The sequence below is a fragment of the Xenopus laevis genome, chromosome 2L (assembly GCF_017654675.1).
Source record: "Xenopus laevis strain J_2021 chromosome 2L, Xenopus_laevis_v10.1, whole genome shotgun sequence".
NCBI classification, from domain to species: Eukaryota; Metazoa; Chordata; class Amphibia; order Anura; family Pipidae; genus Xenopus; species Xenopus laevis.
Genome location: NC_054373.1, coordinates 33,055,996 through 33,073,744, shown reverse-complemented (window position 1 = coordinate 33,073,744; position 17,749 = coordinate 33,055,996). Strand labels below are relative to the sequence as shown.

Below are 17,749 nucleotides of genomic sequence, written 5' to 3'. Positions count from 1 at the left end.
CCAGCACTATTTGCATGAGGAATCCTGCACGTGGGAAGCAACTCTTCCTCTGTTCATAATACAAACCAAGAGCTTGCCCAGTGCTGCATTATACACCATCTAAGCCTTGTATTGTGAGGACATGAATGGAAGGTCTCCCGCATTCCCCACTTGTATGATATCTAACACAACACTCCATTTTCTTGGTTTGGATCTAGATTAAAATGTTTCTTTGATTGAAGATGAACTTCTGAAGTTCATGATCGGTCTTTGCAATGCATTAGTATTCTGGAAGAGATGAGCTGAATCAATGCGGTAAAGAACTTCTTTGGTATATTTGTCCAAGAGGATAATCTTGGATTTCAGACAGACCCATGATAGTCATAGGGGTGTAGACTGGTATGGGATACTGTCATGGGAAAACGCATCAGTTAATAGTGCTGCTCCAGCAGAATTCTGCACGGAAATCCATTTCTCAAAAGAGCAAACAGATTTTTTTTATACTTAATTTTGAAATCTGACATGGGGCTGGACATAGTTAGTTTCCCAGCTGTCCCCAGACATCTGACTTGTGCGCTGATAAACTTTAGTCACTTTTTACTGCAAATTGGAGTGATATCGCCCCCCTCCCTTCCCCCCCCCCAGCAGCTTAAGGGCAGAGACACACACTCAGCTTCGGGGAGATTTATTCACCCGGCGACTGATCTCCCCGAACCACCTCCCACTGGCTAGAATGTAAATCGCCGGATGTATGGCACTCGGAGCATTTCATTTTTCAAAGCCGTCTGAAGTTTCCTCGTGAGGCAACTTTGGGCGACTTCGGGAAACGAAGCGCACTGATTTGCCATCTAGCCAGCGTTTTCCATTGTAGCTGGCGGGAGGCAGTTCGGGAGATTAGTCGCCCCGAAGTAGAGGAGATTTGTTGCTGGGTGACTTATCTCCCCGAATCTGCTCTAACAGAACTGAACAATGGGAAGGTAACCAGATAGCAGCTCCCTAACACAAGATAACAGCTGCCTGGTAGATCTAAGAACAGCACTCAATAGTAAAATCCAGGTCCCACTGCAACACATTCAGTTACTTGAGTAGGAGAAACAACAGCCTGTCAGAAAGCAGTTCCATCCTAAAGTGCTGGGAAAGCACATGACCAGGCAAAATGACCTGAGATGGCTGCCTACACACCAATATTGCAACTAAAAAAAAAACAAAAAACTTGCTGGTTCAGGAAATAAATTATTTGCAGTGTAAACAGTGTAATTTAGAAATAAAAAATACATCATAAAATTCATGACAGAATCCCTTTAATAACCATAATAATCCAGTCCATAATGTGCTTTTTTACACTGGAGCAAACGTAAAAGTGTGTGCATTCCATATCTTTTTCCTGTTAACATCTATAATATATATTATTATATCTATAATATAATATCTACATTCCCCCTGCAAACGTGGGTAAAATCCTCATTCCAATCATGGCTTTATAGAAGCGTGTAACTTTAAATAAACTGCTTGATGGGCACAGGGCAACAACGGAATCTATTCATGTCACCAAGGAGCTGCAGCTCTCTACAGGTTTGACAAGAAGTTACTACTGGCAGCTCCATCTCCACAGTAAGAGAAGATTTTCCTTCTGGGAAATATGCAATATAAAAATGTAACTGGCAGTCTTTCCATTGGACACATGAAGCAAGCCATTAAAGGGATGGTTCACCTTTAAAACTTTTAGTATGGTACAGAATGTCCAATGCTAAGCAACTTTTCAATTGGTCTTCATTACTTATTTTTTTTTATAGTTTTTTTCAATTATTTGCCTTTGTCTTGTAACTCTTCTCTACAAATGCTCGGTTAGTCTACAAATGTAACATTTATTACTCATCTTTCTATTCAGGCCCTCTCCTATTCATAATCCAAAAGCTCATTCAAATCAAAGAATGGGTGCTAGGGTAAAGTGGACCCATGTGTTATGTTTTGGGTAGCCGAGGATGAGTAGAGTGTAACAGTGCTTTATTAGCAGAGTCATGCAGGTATTACACAACAGTAAGCTACCAGGAAGTATGCACAGTATGTCTAAGCACAGTGACATCTACAGGCCATTTGTATAAACACCCCACCTAGCAACCAGATTGGTGAAACTGCAAACTGGAGAATTGCTGAATAAAAAGACAAATAACTCAAAAAACACAAATAATAAAAAATGAAAACCAATTGCAAATTGTCTCAGAATATCACTCTCCACATCATACCAAAAGCTCATTTAAAGGTGAATAATCCCTTTAAAAGGAACTCAACATCAATACTTGAAATGATGACAAACTCTATACAGACAATTGTATAAACATAAACACATACCCTGCTCAAGCCCATATGATAGCTGCTCTTCTCTAGATCCAGGGACTCCAGTAGCTCTTCCACAGCCTGTAAGGAAACACAAGATAATGTTAGCTCAATATTAGTTAATTTGACTTGTCCCTGCTCATACAATTAGAAGAATTACTGAAGTCATATTTTCAGAGACCAATACATTAGTGGCATTGCTTGATAGCAAAGGGGCTGCTGCTGTGCAGATGCATTTCAAAACCCACAAGAAACGCATAAATGGGTTCTATTTCGTAGATATACCTTTAGAGAATAAGAAACATAAAAGCAATTATAAAATACAATGTGGTAAACTTATCTATCTCCAAAATTTCCTGAAAACTGGCCTTCAGCTTCACACCTTGAAACTCTCTCTCTTATAAACACATTGAGCCCAGCCTGACAAGGCAACATGGATGAGCTGAATTGTGAGCCGATGAACAGAATTACAGAAATCGAAGGCAGAACTGGAACTGGTAGTGGCATAAAAAGTAAAATACTAAATCAGTTAGCACACGGTACCATTAGGGGTGTATTTTCTCACGCAGTTCTTGTAATAAACTGTACACACTATATATATATATTAATACAGGTATGGGACCTGTTATCCACAATGTTTGGGACCTGGTGTTTTCTGGATAATGGATCTTCCCTTATTTCGATCCTCGTACCTTAAGTCTACTAGAAAGTCAGGTCAACATTTAATAAACCCAATAGGTGGGGTTTGCTTCAAATAAGTATTAATTATATCTTAATTGGGATCAAGTACAAAGTACTGTTTTATTATTGCAGGGTAAAGGGAAATCTAATAAAAATTTGAATTATTTGGATAAAATGGAGTTTATGGAGCTTTCTGGATGATGGATCCCATACCTGTATGTCTTTTTTTTTTTTATCTCAGAAAAAGCACCATTATGGCTTGGCCTGCTACTATTCACCTTTAGGCTAATATCGGATGGGGAGTTTCAGATGCACCAGATATTGCTCAGTAGAAGTCCATTGCAGAACTAAGTCAGTGGTTTATTATGGGTGTTTTAGACCTGTTCACAGCTGTCTTTGAGTCCTGCCAGAAGTCCATGTATCCAATAACCACTCTAAAGCCCCCCCCCCTTACACAAGGAGATATAAGCTGCCAACAGTTAAAGTCATCAGCTTATTGGGCAGTGTATGGGGCCCTCAGACAGGCTTCCCCGATCAATATCTGGCTGAACGTCGGCCAGATGTTGATTCAGCAGGTTTAAAAATCCCGTCGGATCGAGGACTGCATTGGTTCGCCGATGAGGCCCTCGATCCGACCGCCTGTATTGTCCTCATTGTGATCTGATTGTTGGGCCCTAGCGCCCACAATCGGATCAGCCCAATATCGCCCACTTCTCGGGGACAGATCCACTTGTTTAGCAAAACGGCAAGCGAGCTTATCTCCGTATGTATGGTCAGTGTCGGACTCGGATGTCAGGGGCCCACCAGAAAACCCTTTGACAGTGGGCCCACTTTCCAAACTATTATTCCTCCTCTCCTCTCTACACCTCTTTATTCTGCTAGTCTTTTATATCGACTTACTATATTTTTCCCTTATTAAGCATTTTTCCCCATAAAGGAATCAGTAAGGACCATGAAATATGCTAAATGGTTAGCAGCTTAAAGGCCCACTGACACCTGGGCCCACCGGGAGTTTTCCTGGTATCCCGGTGGGCCAGTCCGAAACTGTGTGTGGTCAGCTTAAGGATCTGTCTGAAGCACCTGTCCACCGAGTGATTCCAACCTATTACTGGATATTCTGAAATAGGTGCTGACAGCGGATAACATGGACAAGTTTGGAGGCCAGCAACAGTAAACCTTGTGATGGGGTAAATTTCCAACTCTTAAATCTCCCTCGAGCACATTTACCTTTATCACTAGGCCATGTGGCTTGCAGTAACCCGTACACTGGTATTGCGCATCATTAGCCAGCCTTTGCTTCTCCTGTAAGTAACACCTTGTGAATGCATATCATGTCACAGTAAAACAAAACCCTTTCATGAAAGCAGTAGCTTTGCTCTCTAACACTCCCGGGAGAGGCACAAAATGCCCATTACTTTGAAGGCAATTCACTGCTAGAGACAGCACTGGGCTCTTTAATGCTCCTTGTCACGACTCCGCGTTCCTACTGGAAAAGACTGAAGCCTACTGATCTCTAATGCTCTTTAACACTTCTGTTGCTAGTGGGACACGCAACAGATGAATATCGTTATTGGGTCTGACGCCGAGCACAGATTTGGGCTCACAGGAAAATGACAATAACTTAGTCTGAATTGAAACATTATTCACTGCTATTCCAGTTACAGGGAATGCATCGACATGAAAACGAAGCTGGATACAAATAAATATCAATTGCAGATAGAATACTCACATATCCCATAAAAAAGATAAACGTATATACTTTGGCAGGTGAGAAACCTTTAGAAGCCAAATCTGCTGTTCAGAATACAGACATTTACAATTAACTGCTGACTGAACCACTTTCATACAGTTTTTAAAGTATGGAACTCCAATTTACATAAAAACATAGCTAGCACCCCCCCCCCCACCATACCTGTCAGTCCCCCATTCTAGTTCCACTCGCACTGTAATAGGCTGATTCAGCTCCTCATACACAAGATGCACTTCTCCTTTGGGCCTCAATAGTGCAACAGAATCTTCCAAAATTTCCAGAAAACCAATGACATTCCTGAGCACTTCCACAGCTTTGCTATATTCCCCTCTGTCCCTCCTGGCTGTATATCATAGAATGAGATTTACTCAAACTGCCCTGTCCCAGACATCCCCTAGTACACACCCAGCCCAGTGCAGGAGAGCATGGTCGTTAAAGGATAACTAAAGCCTAACTAAAGAAGTAGCTAAACATGTTGTATATCATGTTTTGTGCTTCTGTATCAGTCCAAGGCAACCACAACCCTTTAGCAGTAAAGATCTGTATCTCCAAAGATGCCCCAGTAGCTCCTCATCTTCTTTTCTGCTGATTCACTGCACATGCTCTGTGCTGCTGTCACTTACTGAGCTTAGGGACCCACTCACAATATACAGTACACATAGAATATAAATGTCACAATATAAGCCCAGTAGCATCAGCTTATATTACAGACCAACCTCATTTTCTGCTTGATAATTTGCAACGACCCCTAAGCTTAGCTTCTCAACAACTGCTCAGAGCCCACTGAGCATGTGAGTGTCACAGACACTTTCCAAGATGGTGACCCCCTGGGACAAGTTTGAAATCCTGGATCATTGCTGCTATTGACAAGCTGAAACTTTAGGCTGGTGCAACAAGTTCAGAATATAGAATGGCATTTTTAGCCACATTCATTTTTAGGGGTTAGTTGTCCTTTAAAGAGCAATTCAACCCCTCCCAAAAGCCTATTAAAGGGAGACCTAAGCCTAAGCAACTTTCCAATATACATATATTAAAAATGGTCAGAGTGCTTATAAAGTTATTTTTTATTTGCTTAACTCCCAGTTGTTACTTTTTAAACAATGTTGCAAAAGTCTTAGTTCCCCAGCAAAGACAGGTCTGTTAATCAACTGCCTTGTCTTACATTGTATCAACAGTCTGAGCCACCAGGGCAGAGAAGAGAAATGGACAGACACTGATTTCAATAACAATACATTGACAGGAATGGGACCTGTTGTCCAGAATGTTCAGGACCTGGGGTGTTCCGGATAACAGATCTTTCCGTAATTTGGATCTGCATATCTTAAGTCTACTAGAAAATCATGTAAACATTAAATAAACTCAGTTAGCTGGTTTTGCGTTCAATAAGGATTAATTATATCTTAGTTGGGATCAAGTACAAGCTACTGTTTTATTATTACAGAGAAAGAGAAAATCATTTTTAAAAATTTGGATTATTTGGTTATAATGAAGTCTATGGGAGACGGCTTGTTATTCGGAGCTTTGTGGATAATGTGTTTTTGGATAACTGATCCCATACCTGTACAAATAACATAAAAACCATAGAAAATATGTAATGAATGTATATTGCAAAGTTGCTTAGAATTATGTTTGCTTTTATTAGGCAGAAATTTTTTTTGGGGTTTACTTTCCCTTTAAGAAAGGCTCCGAAAACTACTTAGGATGTTTTTGGAGAAAAATGCATTGCTTAATGCTGAAATAGTTAACCATTAATTATGTGATTCACTAGCAGATTGTAACCAGATCTCAGGTCTTTATTTTTTTTTTCAATTGTTTATAAATTTTCCATTATTTCCCTACTTTTCGGACTCTCTAAAGCTTTCAAATGGATGTTATTGTCCCGGCATCCAAAATGCTACTGCTGTGGAGCTATTACTGTTGTTATTGCGACAAATTGCAGGGACAAGGAAATCCGAAAGAACCCTAAACATTGTTAAAGAAAAGTTGAACGAGTGCATCTAAATTGCTTTGTAAATTAATAATGACTTGTACAAATAAGCTATTTAGCAATGCTAATCTGCTGCCAGTAGGGACCGTGATTTTATTAACAGTAAAGTATTGCTCTCCCTAGGCCACGGCAAAACGACTTCTAATCTGAAAAGTTCTCTTGGGTATCGCAGGATCAGCTTTGTTCCACTGAGCTGCTGTATTTAGCTACGGCACACCGGTAATCACAGCACTGCCCAATTCTTTCATTTTATTCAAATCCTACACTGAAATTTTGCTCGTTTTAGATCACAAACTCAAAATTCTGACTTTTTATGTTAGAAAACAAAATGCTTTAATAATCTGTTTATAATAGGGATTCGGCCGAATCCACTATTTTGGATTCGGCCGAACCTCCGAATCCTCTGTGAAAGATTTGGCCAAATACTGAACGCAATCCTAATTTGCATATGCAAATTAAAGGTGGGAAGGGGAAAACATTTTTTACTTTGATTTGTGATAAAAAGTCACACAATTTTCCTCCCCGGACGTAATTTGCATATGCAAATTAGGATTCGTATTCGGTTCGGCCGGGCAGAAGGATTCGGCCGAATCCAAATCCTGCTGAAAAAGGCCGAATCCCAAACTGAATCCTGGATTCGGTGCATCCCTGGTTTATAAACCACCAACTAGGGATGCACCAAATCCATTGGGGTTGGGATTCGTCCGAATATCGAATGAGGAAGGGTTAAAGAGAAACGCACACTTCTTTGTTTGTGTAACAAAAAGGCATGTGATTTTAAGGTTTTGATTTGGCCAGGCACTGAGATTTGGAAAAATCCAAATCCTGCTGAAAAACATCTGGAATCCCGGCAAAATCCCGAACCGAATCCTGGATCCAGTGAATAACTACCACCAACGCATACTGCAGCGCTGTACAACAGGTGGGTGTATAGATCAAAACATGCAGGCATAAAGAAACCTGCTCAATGGAGCTTACAATCATTACTGGAGCTGATACTTGTTTTTGCTGCTACTGCTGCAAAGAATTGCTCTATAAAATATGAATGCGTTTGTATTCTGTACCCATGGTTTATTATTACGCTTTAATTAAGGTTGTCTAACAACATAAAACAATGTCACAAACTTAAAAAATGTGTTTTAGTGCTTTAAAATAAAAACCTTTCAATGACCTTCCAATTTCTGTAACTCCGGACAGGGGGCAGTCCAGTGACATTCAGTGGCGTAACTAGATGTTACTGGGCCCCATAGCAAATTCATTTTATGGCCCCCAACATAACCACAAGTTGCCCTTTTTTACCAATTTATTTTGAAATTGCTCATTAATTAGGGCCTCATGGGGCCCCTATACCTCCTGGGCCCCCCTGCAGCCGCAGGGTCTGCTTCCTCTGTAGTTACACCCCTGGTGACATTACTGGAGTAGACCAAAGATCCAATGCAGTCCTCACCCTGATGGGAAACCTGCCCAATTGTCATCTGGATGATTTTCAGTCAGACAGTATATTTATATTCTCTGCACTATTGGTTATGACTGGATACAATGTGGCAGAAGCCAGCTTATTAAAGGGGTTGTTCACCTTCAAACAACTAGTTGTTTTCAGATAGATCACCATCACTTTTTCCAATGACTTTCTATTTTCTGTGTATCATCGTTTTTCTAATATTGAATTGTAAAGTGTCATTTTTCACCTTCAAAAGCAGCTCGGGGGGGGGGGGGTCGCTGACCCTTTAACCTGTTCTAAGTTGATACATTTAGTTGATATATTTCTTATCTTTGTCCCTGCTGAGCAGAATCTCTAGGTTTCATTACAGGCAGCTGTTAGAATTGATACAATAGTTGCTAATACTCCAGAGATGCTGCTGAGAAATGTATCAACTAAATGTTGCAAAATTGTAACAGTTTAGAGTCTGCACCTGAATTACTGAGCTGTCAGACTCAAACACCAGAGACAGGGACATTCAACTTTAAACTTAGATTTTGGAAAAACAGTAAAAAAACATAATAATGGAAATTAATTGAAAGAAGTCTTTCTTTTTCTGGGGAACAATCTGAAAACAACTGAATTGAAAAAAGTGTTTGGAAGGTGAACAACCCCTTTAACAGATCCAAAGGAAAACGGACTTGTGTTTGAGTTCTTCGAGGGTCGTTTCATAAAAAAAATAACCTAACATTTTTCAGTGAGACAAAAGTTTGAGATTTATTATTCCGCAAAGCTGCTAGAAGCCCAAATCCGAAAATACTCCAGCTAAAGCCTGTCAAGGTCATGTAGAAGTCAATGGCAGAGGTCCCTTTAACAATGTAAAGATGTTTTTTGCCTTAATGATTTGTTTTTTTTATTATGGTGGTTTGCTCTTGAAAACTCAATAAATTCGGGTATTCCAGGTTTTTTAGCCTATAAACTCGATAAATTTGAAGTATTCTAGTTTTTTTCCCGACTGCATTCAATCCAGTTTTTTTTACATTTGGGTTTTTCATAAATAAGCAAACATTTGAGTTGCGAGTTTATTCAAAGTAGAAAAAAACCTCACAAACTCAACCGTTGATAAATAACCCCCTAAAGTTTTGCAATTACTCTATAGAGGAACGTAGCTTAGTATTTCATTTTCTTGACTCACGAAAAAAAATATATATAATGAAAAATACTTTTGCATTTGTGCCTGATAACCACCCATATTACCAGTCTCCATTATTAGCAGTCTCCATTAAAGTCAGAGGAGTTCTTTGTGTCACATTGCTGTGTCTTCTTTTCTTATGCAAAGCAGGTTCCTATCAGTTCTGTTTTGAAAAAGGTAAGAGAGCGGCTGGGGAGGGGGGATTTTAGAGGAAGCAGTCCACACGGCTGCAGGGGGATCCTGGACCATGGATCTGCTTCCTCTACAGTTAAAAAAAATCCCCCCCCCCCACCGGCCCTCTTACCTTTTTTCAACACAGAACTGAAAGGGACCCTGCTTTTTTTTTTTTTTTTTTTTTTTTACAGATTTGGACTCCATACAAAGATAAATTAGTGAAATAATAGGATAACAGTATCATTTTAATCAATTGGTCTTAAAGGGCATGTAAAGGAAAAAAAATAAAACCCCATTTTTACTTTCTTCAATGAAAAAGAAACCTATCTCCAATATATTTTAATTAAAAAATGTGTACCATTTTTATAAGAAACCTGACTGTATGCAGTGAAATTCTCCCTTCATTTACTGCTGTGGATAGGAATTGTCAGATGGTCCCTAACTGCTGAGCAGGGAAACAATCATACTTATGAACAGCAGGGGGAGCCCCCGCCTTACTTCCCAGCCATGCAGAACTCAAGCAGCTTTGTTTATGATGATCCCTAAGCAGCCCAGACCACACTGAGCATGTGCACAGTCTTAGTCTTGCAAAGATGTTTAACAAAGTTACAAGATGGTGACCCCCTGTAGCCAACTTTGAAAGCATAAATTATTTGTTTGATTAGGCTTGTGGTGCAGTAAGTTCATGTTTATATTTAGTATACAAAATGCAGCATTTCTAGCCTTATTCTATTTTAGACTTTACATGCCCTTTAAAGAGGCAGTATACCTCCCTGCTCAGCATGATTTCAATGATAGTGTTTGCACTGCACATGATTTTTGCCCGCTGCTTTAAGAGTCACACAAAAAAATCAGATTTTTTTTTATTTCTTGAGGTAAACAGGGAAATGGTAGCTCCTCCATGTTTGGTCCTTGCAAGGTATATAATTAGATTACCAAAGCACAAATGCAAGTCCATTACAGTGGGATTATTTGCCCTTGCTTTTCCAATTAGCACACAACAAAAGTTTATACAAATTATTTCTGGGGATTTGGGGAAAGGTTATTGTAGAGCAAAAGGCTTGTTTGGGTCTTGAATGTCGGTGAGATACTGACCCCAGCACTTTAAGGGAAAGCAAATAAAGCTAAAGGCATAGCAGGAACTCTGGCAAATTACAGAATTTGTTGTAGTACAGCTCTACATGATAAATAAATGCGAGTTTTACAATTTGCTTCCGCTTCTAAAAAAGAGCACCCAGTTATAAAATAGGATGGATGCTATAGTGCAAAATTCCCCAATTAAAGAAGAGGAAGAGGTCTCTGTCAGATCTGATAAAGGGTAATGCCTGCATGCTACCCAGTAGTAGCCACTTAAGGATGAGACGCTAAGAAGGGTTATAGATGTACAAGGCAGCAAGTCATGCTCAGCAGGGATTTCATATCAATAATTAAATTTCTGCTGTATTCTGCAGTGTTCTTTATCAATAATTCAATTAGGTATAACCGTTGTAGAGCAAGTCAATTATAGAATACTCCGAAAGACAATCAGTAATGAAAATAGTGTTGTTTGATTTGAACTTTTTGCTGTCTCTGCACAGCGGCTTCCTGGTGCTAAGCAATATCTTGTTATATGTTAGCAACGCTCATTTATAGTGTTAATAGCCATCAGAGCTCTATAGGACAAAGTCATGTCCTACAAAGCATGAGGAGTGCAATTATGGCATTATACAAACACTGGCATGGCTTCCATTGGAGGTGTAGCAGCAGGAGTCAGCAGCTTCAGTAAGTAGCATCTTAATGGGTATACCAGTAAATGTCAGCCTGTGACAACACTAAATCCGTGTTGACACAAACCTCTAACTTGTGGCTAAGGTCAAACATAGCATTTACTCTGTGTTTTTGGTCACTAACCTCTAACAGTCAGCCTCCTAGCTATCTCCTCCCAGATTAACCAGAGCCATCTCAAGCTCAACCTGGTTAAGCTCCATGGCCTTCCCACCTAAACCAAGCCCCTATCTTCCTTTCAACATTACCATTGATGGCATGACAATTAGCCCTGTGAATTCTGCACATGGGGGTCATCTTTGACCAGCCTTTCTTCTCTAATCATATTAATATTACTGCCAAAACCTGCTACTTTTTCCTCCACAATATTGTCGAGATACACACTATCTTTTACAAATAAAAGCCAAAACACTAATCCATGCCCTTATCCCATCCCGACTATTGCAATCTCCTACTAACCGCCTAAACTCTGCTATACTAGTATCCTCCTACTCTCTCCTAAGAGAAAACCTGATCAACCCCAAGAAAAATCTTTAGCATGGCTGCCTGTTAAGCATAACACATAAAATCCCTTCACACCTTCCAAGATTCTATCTTTTGGAGTACTGGAATGTTAGTGTAGTCCTGTCACTTAACATACAACGCCTTTACCTTGTGCAACGGTCTCTCCAATTTGTGCCTATATGTAATCCACCCACTTCGACTGTAATCTCTTTGGGGCAGGGATCTCCTTCCTACAGTGTCTCTTACCATATGACACTTTAAGGAGACCCAAACCCTATTCTACGGAAGAGAAGAAGATGCTGCCCATGAACTACAATGCCCTGAATCTGCAACGAGGGGTAAGTAGAGAGTTAGGGGCATTTACTCAGGGTAACACCTAGGCTGAGGGGGGGGGCAGGGAGGAGGGGTCTATGTAGGGTAGGGGATTTTAATAAAAAGGGTTTTGTTCTCCTTTAAGCTCTGTGTCCTTTGTGTATATGTATAGTATTTATGTTACTTGTCCTTCGTGTGTGTACTGTTATATATGTACAGTGCTGCGAGTACAAAATTTACAAATAAAGTTACACTTACACACATACAAAAGGGCTGGTGTCACCAATTTGACACATTTTCCTATCCAAGTCAATTGAAGGCCGTTACAATGGGAGAATCTACAATGCATGTATGATTTGGTTCACTTTCTGACAACTTTTTGTTTCCATGAGGATGTACCAAGGCAGCTATAATTACTCGGCAAACTAATCCCTTAGGCAGGGAGGCTTATGTGGTTTTGTTGGGTTGGGCTGTTGTCACAAGAATGTCGGTATTATTCAGACAGATACATATCGATAGCATTGCTATAACTTTTTACATAATGCCTCATGGTCATAATGTTTCCCATTGTTCAAATGGAAATATTTACGTCACTTCAATACTGATGGCATGTCATATTAAAGGGCTGAATCAAGAGTGGGCACATACAATGAATAGCTGGAATGGCACATTATTTACCCACCTTTCAGTTACAAGTTTTTGGCAAGGGGTTGTGACATCATGGCGTGCATCCATAGCTTTCACAGAACCCACATATGCATATATATACACGAATGCACAAAATTGTATTACATAAAAACAAACATTAGGGACCAGGGTGAATTCAAGAATAACCAACAAAGACCAGCACAGATTTTGCAAATTGAAGGAACCATGAATTTATTAAGCCTTTGGACACCATTTTTCTTACACTAGTCTTCAAGTTTTTCTTTTCTAATTTTACAATTACAGAAAAAAACCCTTACCTGGAAAATGCCAGGCATTGCAAATAATTAGTACTAAAGGCATTAAGAATCTTTCTGCAATATTCTGCCAGTTTTAAAAATTGCTCCCTGGCATATTAGTCTTTAAGCGATACCAATTTATAATGAGAAGACAAAAAAAGTCCATAAATATGGTTGGACACTACTGGACAAGAAAAATGAAAAACGTTTGAGCCAGATAACTTCTTTTTTTAGATCTGCAAATGGCATTTAATGACTAATGACTACTAATGACATGTATCCAGAACTGATTTTCTATGTTCCTTCAATGTACAGAAATAGGAAGGCTTTCAAAAATGGCGCATGCTATTATACATAGCCTCGCTATGCTTTTTCTACAGGTTCAGCGTATTAACGATTCTGTAATGAAACGCCAAGTTTGGCAAAAGATCTAGAAAATTCCTCAAGCCAAAGAATGCAGAAGAATTGGAGAAAAAATAAAATTCTGTGTATGCAGATTCCCCCAGGAGCCTCACTGACTTGATGACGGATGGATTCTGTTCTCAAGCTAGCCTTGGTTATTATCACCTTGACCTTGAGGAAGAACTCTCTCATTGGTTATATGGGCAGTTATTTGTTTTTCTGTGCTGTGAATTGATACTTCTATGCTCTTGCAATGGTAACGGCCTTTTATTCCCGCAAGCTCTTATGTCATACATTCCAAATTTAATAAAAACTCTGATTTCTTTGTTCAAGGTTCTGACTCTTTTTAAGTTCAGAATCCACGGAGCTTGTGTCAAATAAACGTTATCTTTTCACGTCAAGTGATCTCCAGTTCCACAACAAATGTAAGTCAACTACTATATAGGGTTAGGGTTGCCACCTTTTCACCGGAATCTGGGCAGGGGGCGGGGCAGTGATGTGGCAGTTGATGAGGTGGGCAGAGCCATGCCATCAGGGGTGGGCTATGACTATGGATCAGCGATTGTCTGGTCGCCTTGTCAATCATAGGAAATCATGCCGGGTTTTCCTAATTTGGAAAACTGGGCTGGCAGTTTTGACCCGGGCAGCCCTTCAAAAACCGGCCAAGTGGCAACCCTATATAGGAGCCAGGTATTGCTAAAAATAACATGTTTATGAATGGCATTATAATTAAATGCAAGACAAACATATATACATAAACTTAGCCAGTAGAATAACTCACCAAATAGAGTAGGTGGCCCAGGTACTCCTGCCCCAGTCCCTCAGCTCAGGGGAGCTGACAAACCATATGTGGGGAAGCAAAATGTTGAAGCAAGGCACTCAAAAGGTCACGCATGGATCAGACGAGTATTCGCATGGATCAGACGCGTTTCGTATCAACAGGATACTTAATCATAGGCTCATGGCCTATGATTAAGTACCCTGTTGATAAGAAATGTGTTAGGCGGTGTCCAAGTGCTCTTCAATAAATAAATACTTTTTTAATTGAAAATTCTGCCTGGAAGATAGGTTCCTAGAAGTGCCTGCTCAATTTCTATATACGGTCAAAAAAATATCACCTGGCTTCACGTTGAACAGTAAGTAAAAACTACAAATTAACATTTTAAGAAGATTTTAAGAGTTTAAGTTTTATGCAAAAACAGGTTGGAATTGAAGGTATGGAACACTGTGCAAACATTGGGAAGCCACCATGTTTTTTGCCATTTTGCACCCTGCCCTACACTTCTCACAATAATCATTTGGAGTTAGAAAGTTCCAACGCAGCACCTTTATTTTGGGGTGCAGCAATGCCTTGAAAGCAAGTGCTGTGTAAAGGAGCACCATTGGAAATCAGCATAACCGGTATCCTGCAGACTCTGATTATATGCTATTTAGAGTGACAAGCCTTCATTTCCATCTTTTTGTTGTTGCAGGTTTCCCTCGAAGAATAAAAATATAAATTGGCAGGCCCGGCACTTTAATCCTTCCTGGGCTCTGGGGATGTTGTCAGCTCCTCTCATAGATTTGCTATTAGTCACTACTGATTAGTGTTCTCTTTAGCTGAAGAAACACTTGCCCTACTGAATTCCATTATTTAAATACAGCAAAATCTCCGACGGCAGCCACGGGGGGAACCAACACATAAATCTGCAGCCAAAAACGGATTGTGCAGCGAATGGCGTCCCCATTTTTACAAAAGAGATAATCAAAACAGAAATATGATTGTATGACACCCCATAAGAACACAAAAACTTCAAAATGGTCCCCTGGCACAAAACAAGGTTATTCTGGGTTAATAGCTACCCTGGACCCCTCGCTCCCCCCTCCACGTTACCAAGCTTATACAGGAGTTCTCGGGTTGGAATTAGTAGTCATGCCAGCGCTCAAGCAGACATAGCGTAGCTGTCCCTCTGCTTTCCTCGTATTTTCCCTATTACTGATGGCTTTGTTAAGCAAACAAGCTAAAACCCGTATTGAATTCCCAGTGGCGATCAGACACGCACAGGTGGTGCATATTACATGAGGAGTCGGCTAATGTAAACACTGTCGGGACGCGCAGTCTTGGGGTGACATTTAAGCCTAAACACTAAATAGCAAAGTCTGCACATCACTAATTATAGTCTTGATTTTTGTACAAATGGCCGTACTTGATTTTTGCACAGATGATGTCATGGGTGGCAATAATGCATCCTAAATGTATCCATTTTTGTATTCAAACTGTTTATATAGCTTTTTAAAGTAGAACTAAACCCTAAATGTAAATGAATATGGCTAAAAATGCCATATTTTATAGACTGAACTTATTGCACCAGATTAAAGTTTCAGCTTGTCAATAGCAGCAATGATCCAGGACTTCAAACTTGTCACAGGGGGTCACCATCTTGGAAAGTGTCTGTGACACTCACATGCTCAGTGGGCTCTGAGCAGCTGTTGAGAAGCTAATCTTAGGGGTCGTTGCAAATTATCAAGCAGAAAATAAGGTTGCCCTGTAATATAAGCTGATACTACAAGGCTGATTATTACATTCTGATGCTAATTGCACTTGTTTCTGTGCTGTCATATAGTAATTATCTGTATTAATTAATAATCAGCCTTATATTGTGACAGTTATATTATATGTGTACTGTATATTGTGACTGGGTCCCTAAGTTCAGTAAGTGACAGCAGCACAGAGCATGTGCAGTGAATCAGCAGAAAAGAAGATGGGGAGCTACTGGGGCATCTTTGGAGACACAGATCTTTACTGCTAAGGGGCTAATGGGCAGTGTAAGTGGCTCTATCAGCCTGATTTGGTCAAGGATTTGGGTGGCCAAAACGAGCCAAATATCCACTTGTTTAGGTTAGCATGAATTGCAGATTACCATTAGACCTCTCAGGGAAATAGTGGAGGCACAGTGGGAGCGTAATATGGAAAGAGCAGAGGTTAGGGGTAGAGGGATAATAGCAAGGTTCAGAGGTTGAAGGCACACAGTCCATACTTAATATACATGGCCAACTATGGATAACAGAATATTTGTAGCTATCCAATCATCCATTAAAATCTCAAGGGGGTTTACTAGAAAACTACAATTGTATAAACCATTGATTAGAAAAAAAAGTGAGAATGCCCCCTCCCCCCAAAAGGGACGTAAAGCACCGACTTAGAGTTAGGGTGAGATTTGGGAAAAATATGTCTATTTACTCTCCTACATACTCCTGAAATGGCATTGTAAGGTCAACACTTGGCTGCAGTCCAAGATGTTCTTTCATAAAAATAATAAAAAATAATAAAAAAAGATTTTTAAAAAGTGCAATGTACACTAATGTAAGAGAAACCAAGGGTGAGCTGTTTAAGCAAGCTTTATGAAGAAGCACACTTTCAAATGGAGCACAGAAACTAGTGCTCAGTCTAGTGATAGCCTTCCTAAAATTCCCAGCACAATAGCAAATACCAATGTGACAGCAGCTGCGGCTTGCTCAGATGTACAGTTAATTTTTAGCTGCAATGAGAATGCAATATTCATATTTGGGAAGAGACATGGATGGGAAAATTATGCAAGAAATATTCATAAGTAAAATGTGTCATGTGTCAAATCAGTCAAATGCGCTATTTCATCCTACACAGTGAAATTCCACTCTAGACGCCTACTTTATACACTCTCTCGCTAACCTGAAAAATGAATCTGATCATCACATACACCTCCACCCACCCAAAAAAGTCAACATAAAGCTTTTTGCACCAAGAGCTAGGGAGAAGGTTAATTTAAAATGCTTTTTCGCTATTTTATCCAGAATATGTTTATAAGAATATATGTTTTTAATCCAAAAATAACCAGTTAAATAAAGCATTTAAAGGGCATGTAAAGGCAAAAAATATAATCCCATTTTTACTTTCTTTAATGAAAAAGAAACCTATACTTTAATTAAAAAATGTGTACCATTTTTATAAGAAACCTGAGTGTATGCAGTGAGATTCTCCCTTCATTTACTGTTGTGGATAAGAATTGTCAGATGGTCCCTAACTGCTGAGCAGGGAAACAATCATACTTATGAACAGCAGGGGGAGCCCCCGCCTTACTTCCCAGCCATGCAGAACTCAAGCAGCTTTGTTTATGATGATCCCTAAGCAGCCCAGACCACACTGAGCATGTGCACAGTCTTTGTCTTACAAAGTTACAAGATGGTGACCCCCTGTAGCCAACTTTGAAAGCATAAATTATTTGTTTGATTAGGCTTGTGGTGCAGTAAGTTCAGGTTTATATTTAGTATACAAAATACAGCATTTCTA

The 17,749-nt window shown here is 39.7% G+C and overlaps 1 protein-coding gene across 13 annotated transcripts in view; it reads right to left on the bottom strand.

The window, feature by feature from the left end:
• myo18a.L (myosin XVIIIA L homeolog) overlaps nt 1–17,749 on the bottom strand; it is a 193,543-nt gene that overhangs the window by 45,522 nt on the left and 130,272 nt on the right. For all 13 annotated transcript variants that reach the window (XM_041581711.1, XM_041581712.1, XM_041581709.1 and 10 more), the window contains one exon: nt 2,329–2,394. In XM_041581711.1, the coding sequence (XP_041437645.1) occupies nt 2,329–2,394 (66 nt within the window). The remainder of the gene's footprint in view (nt 1–2,328; nt 2,395–17,749) is intronic.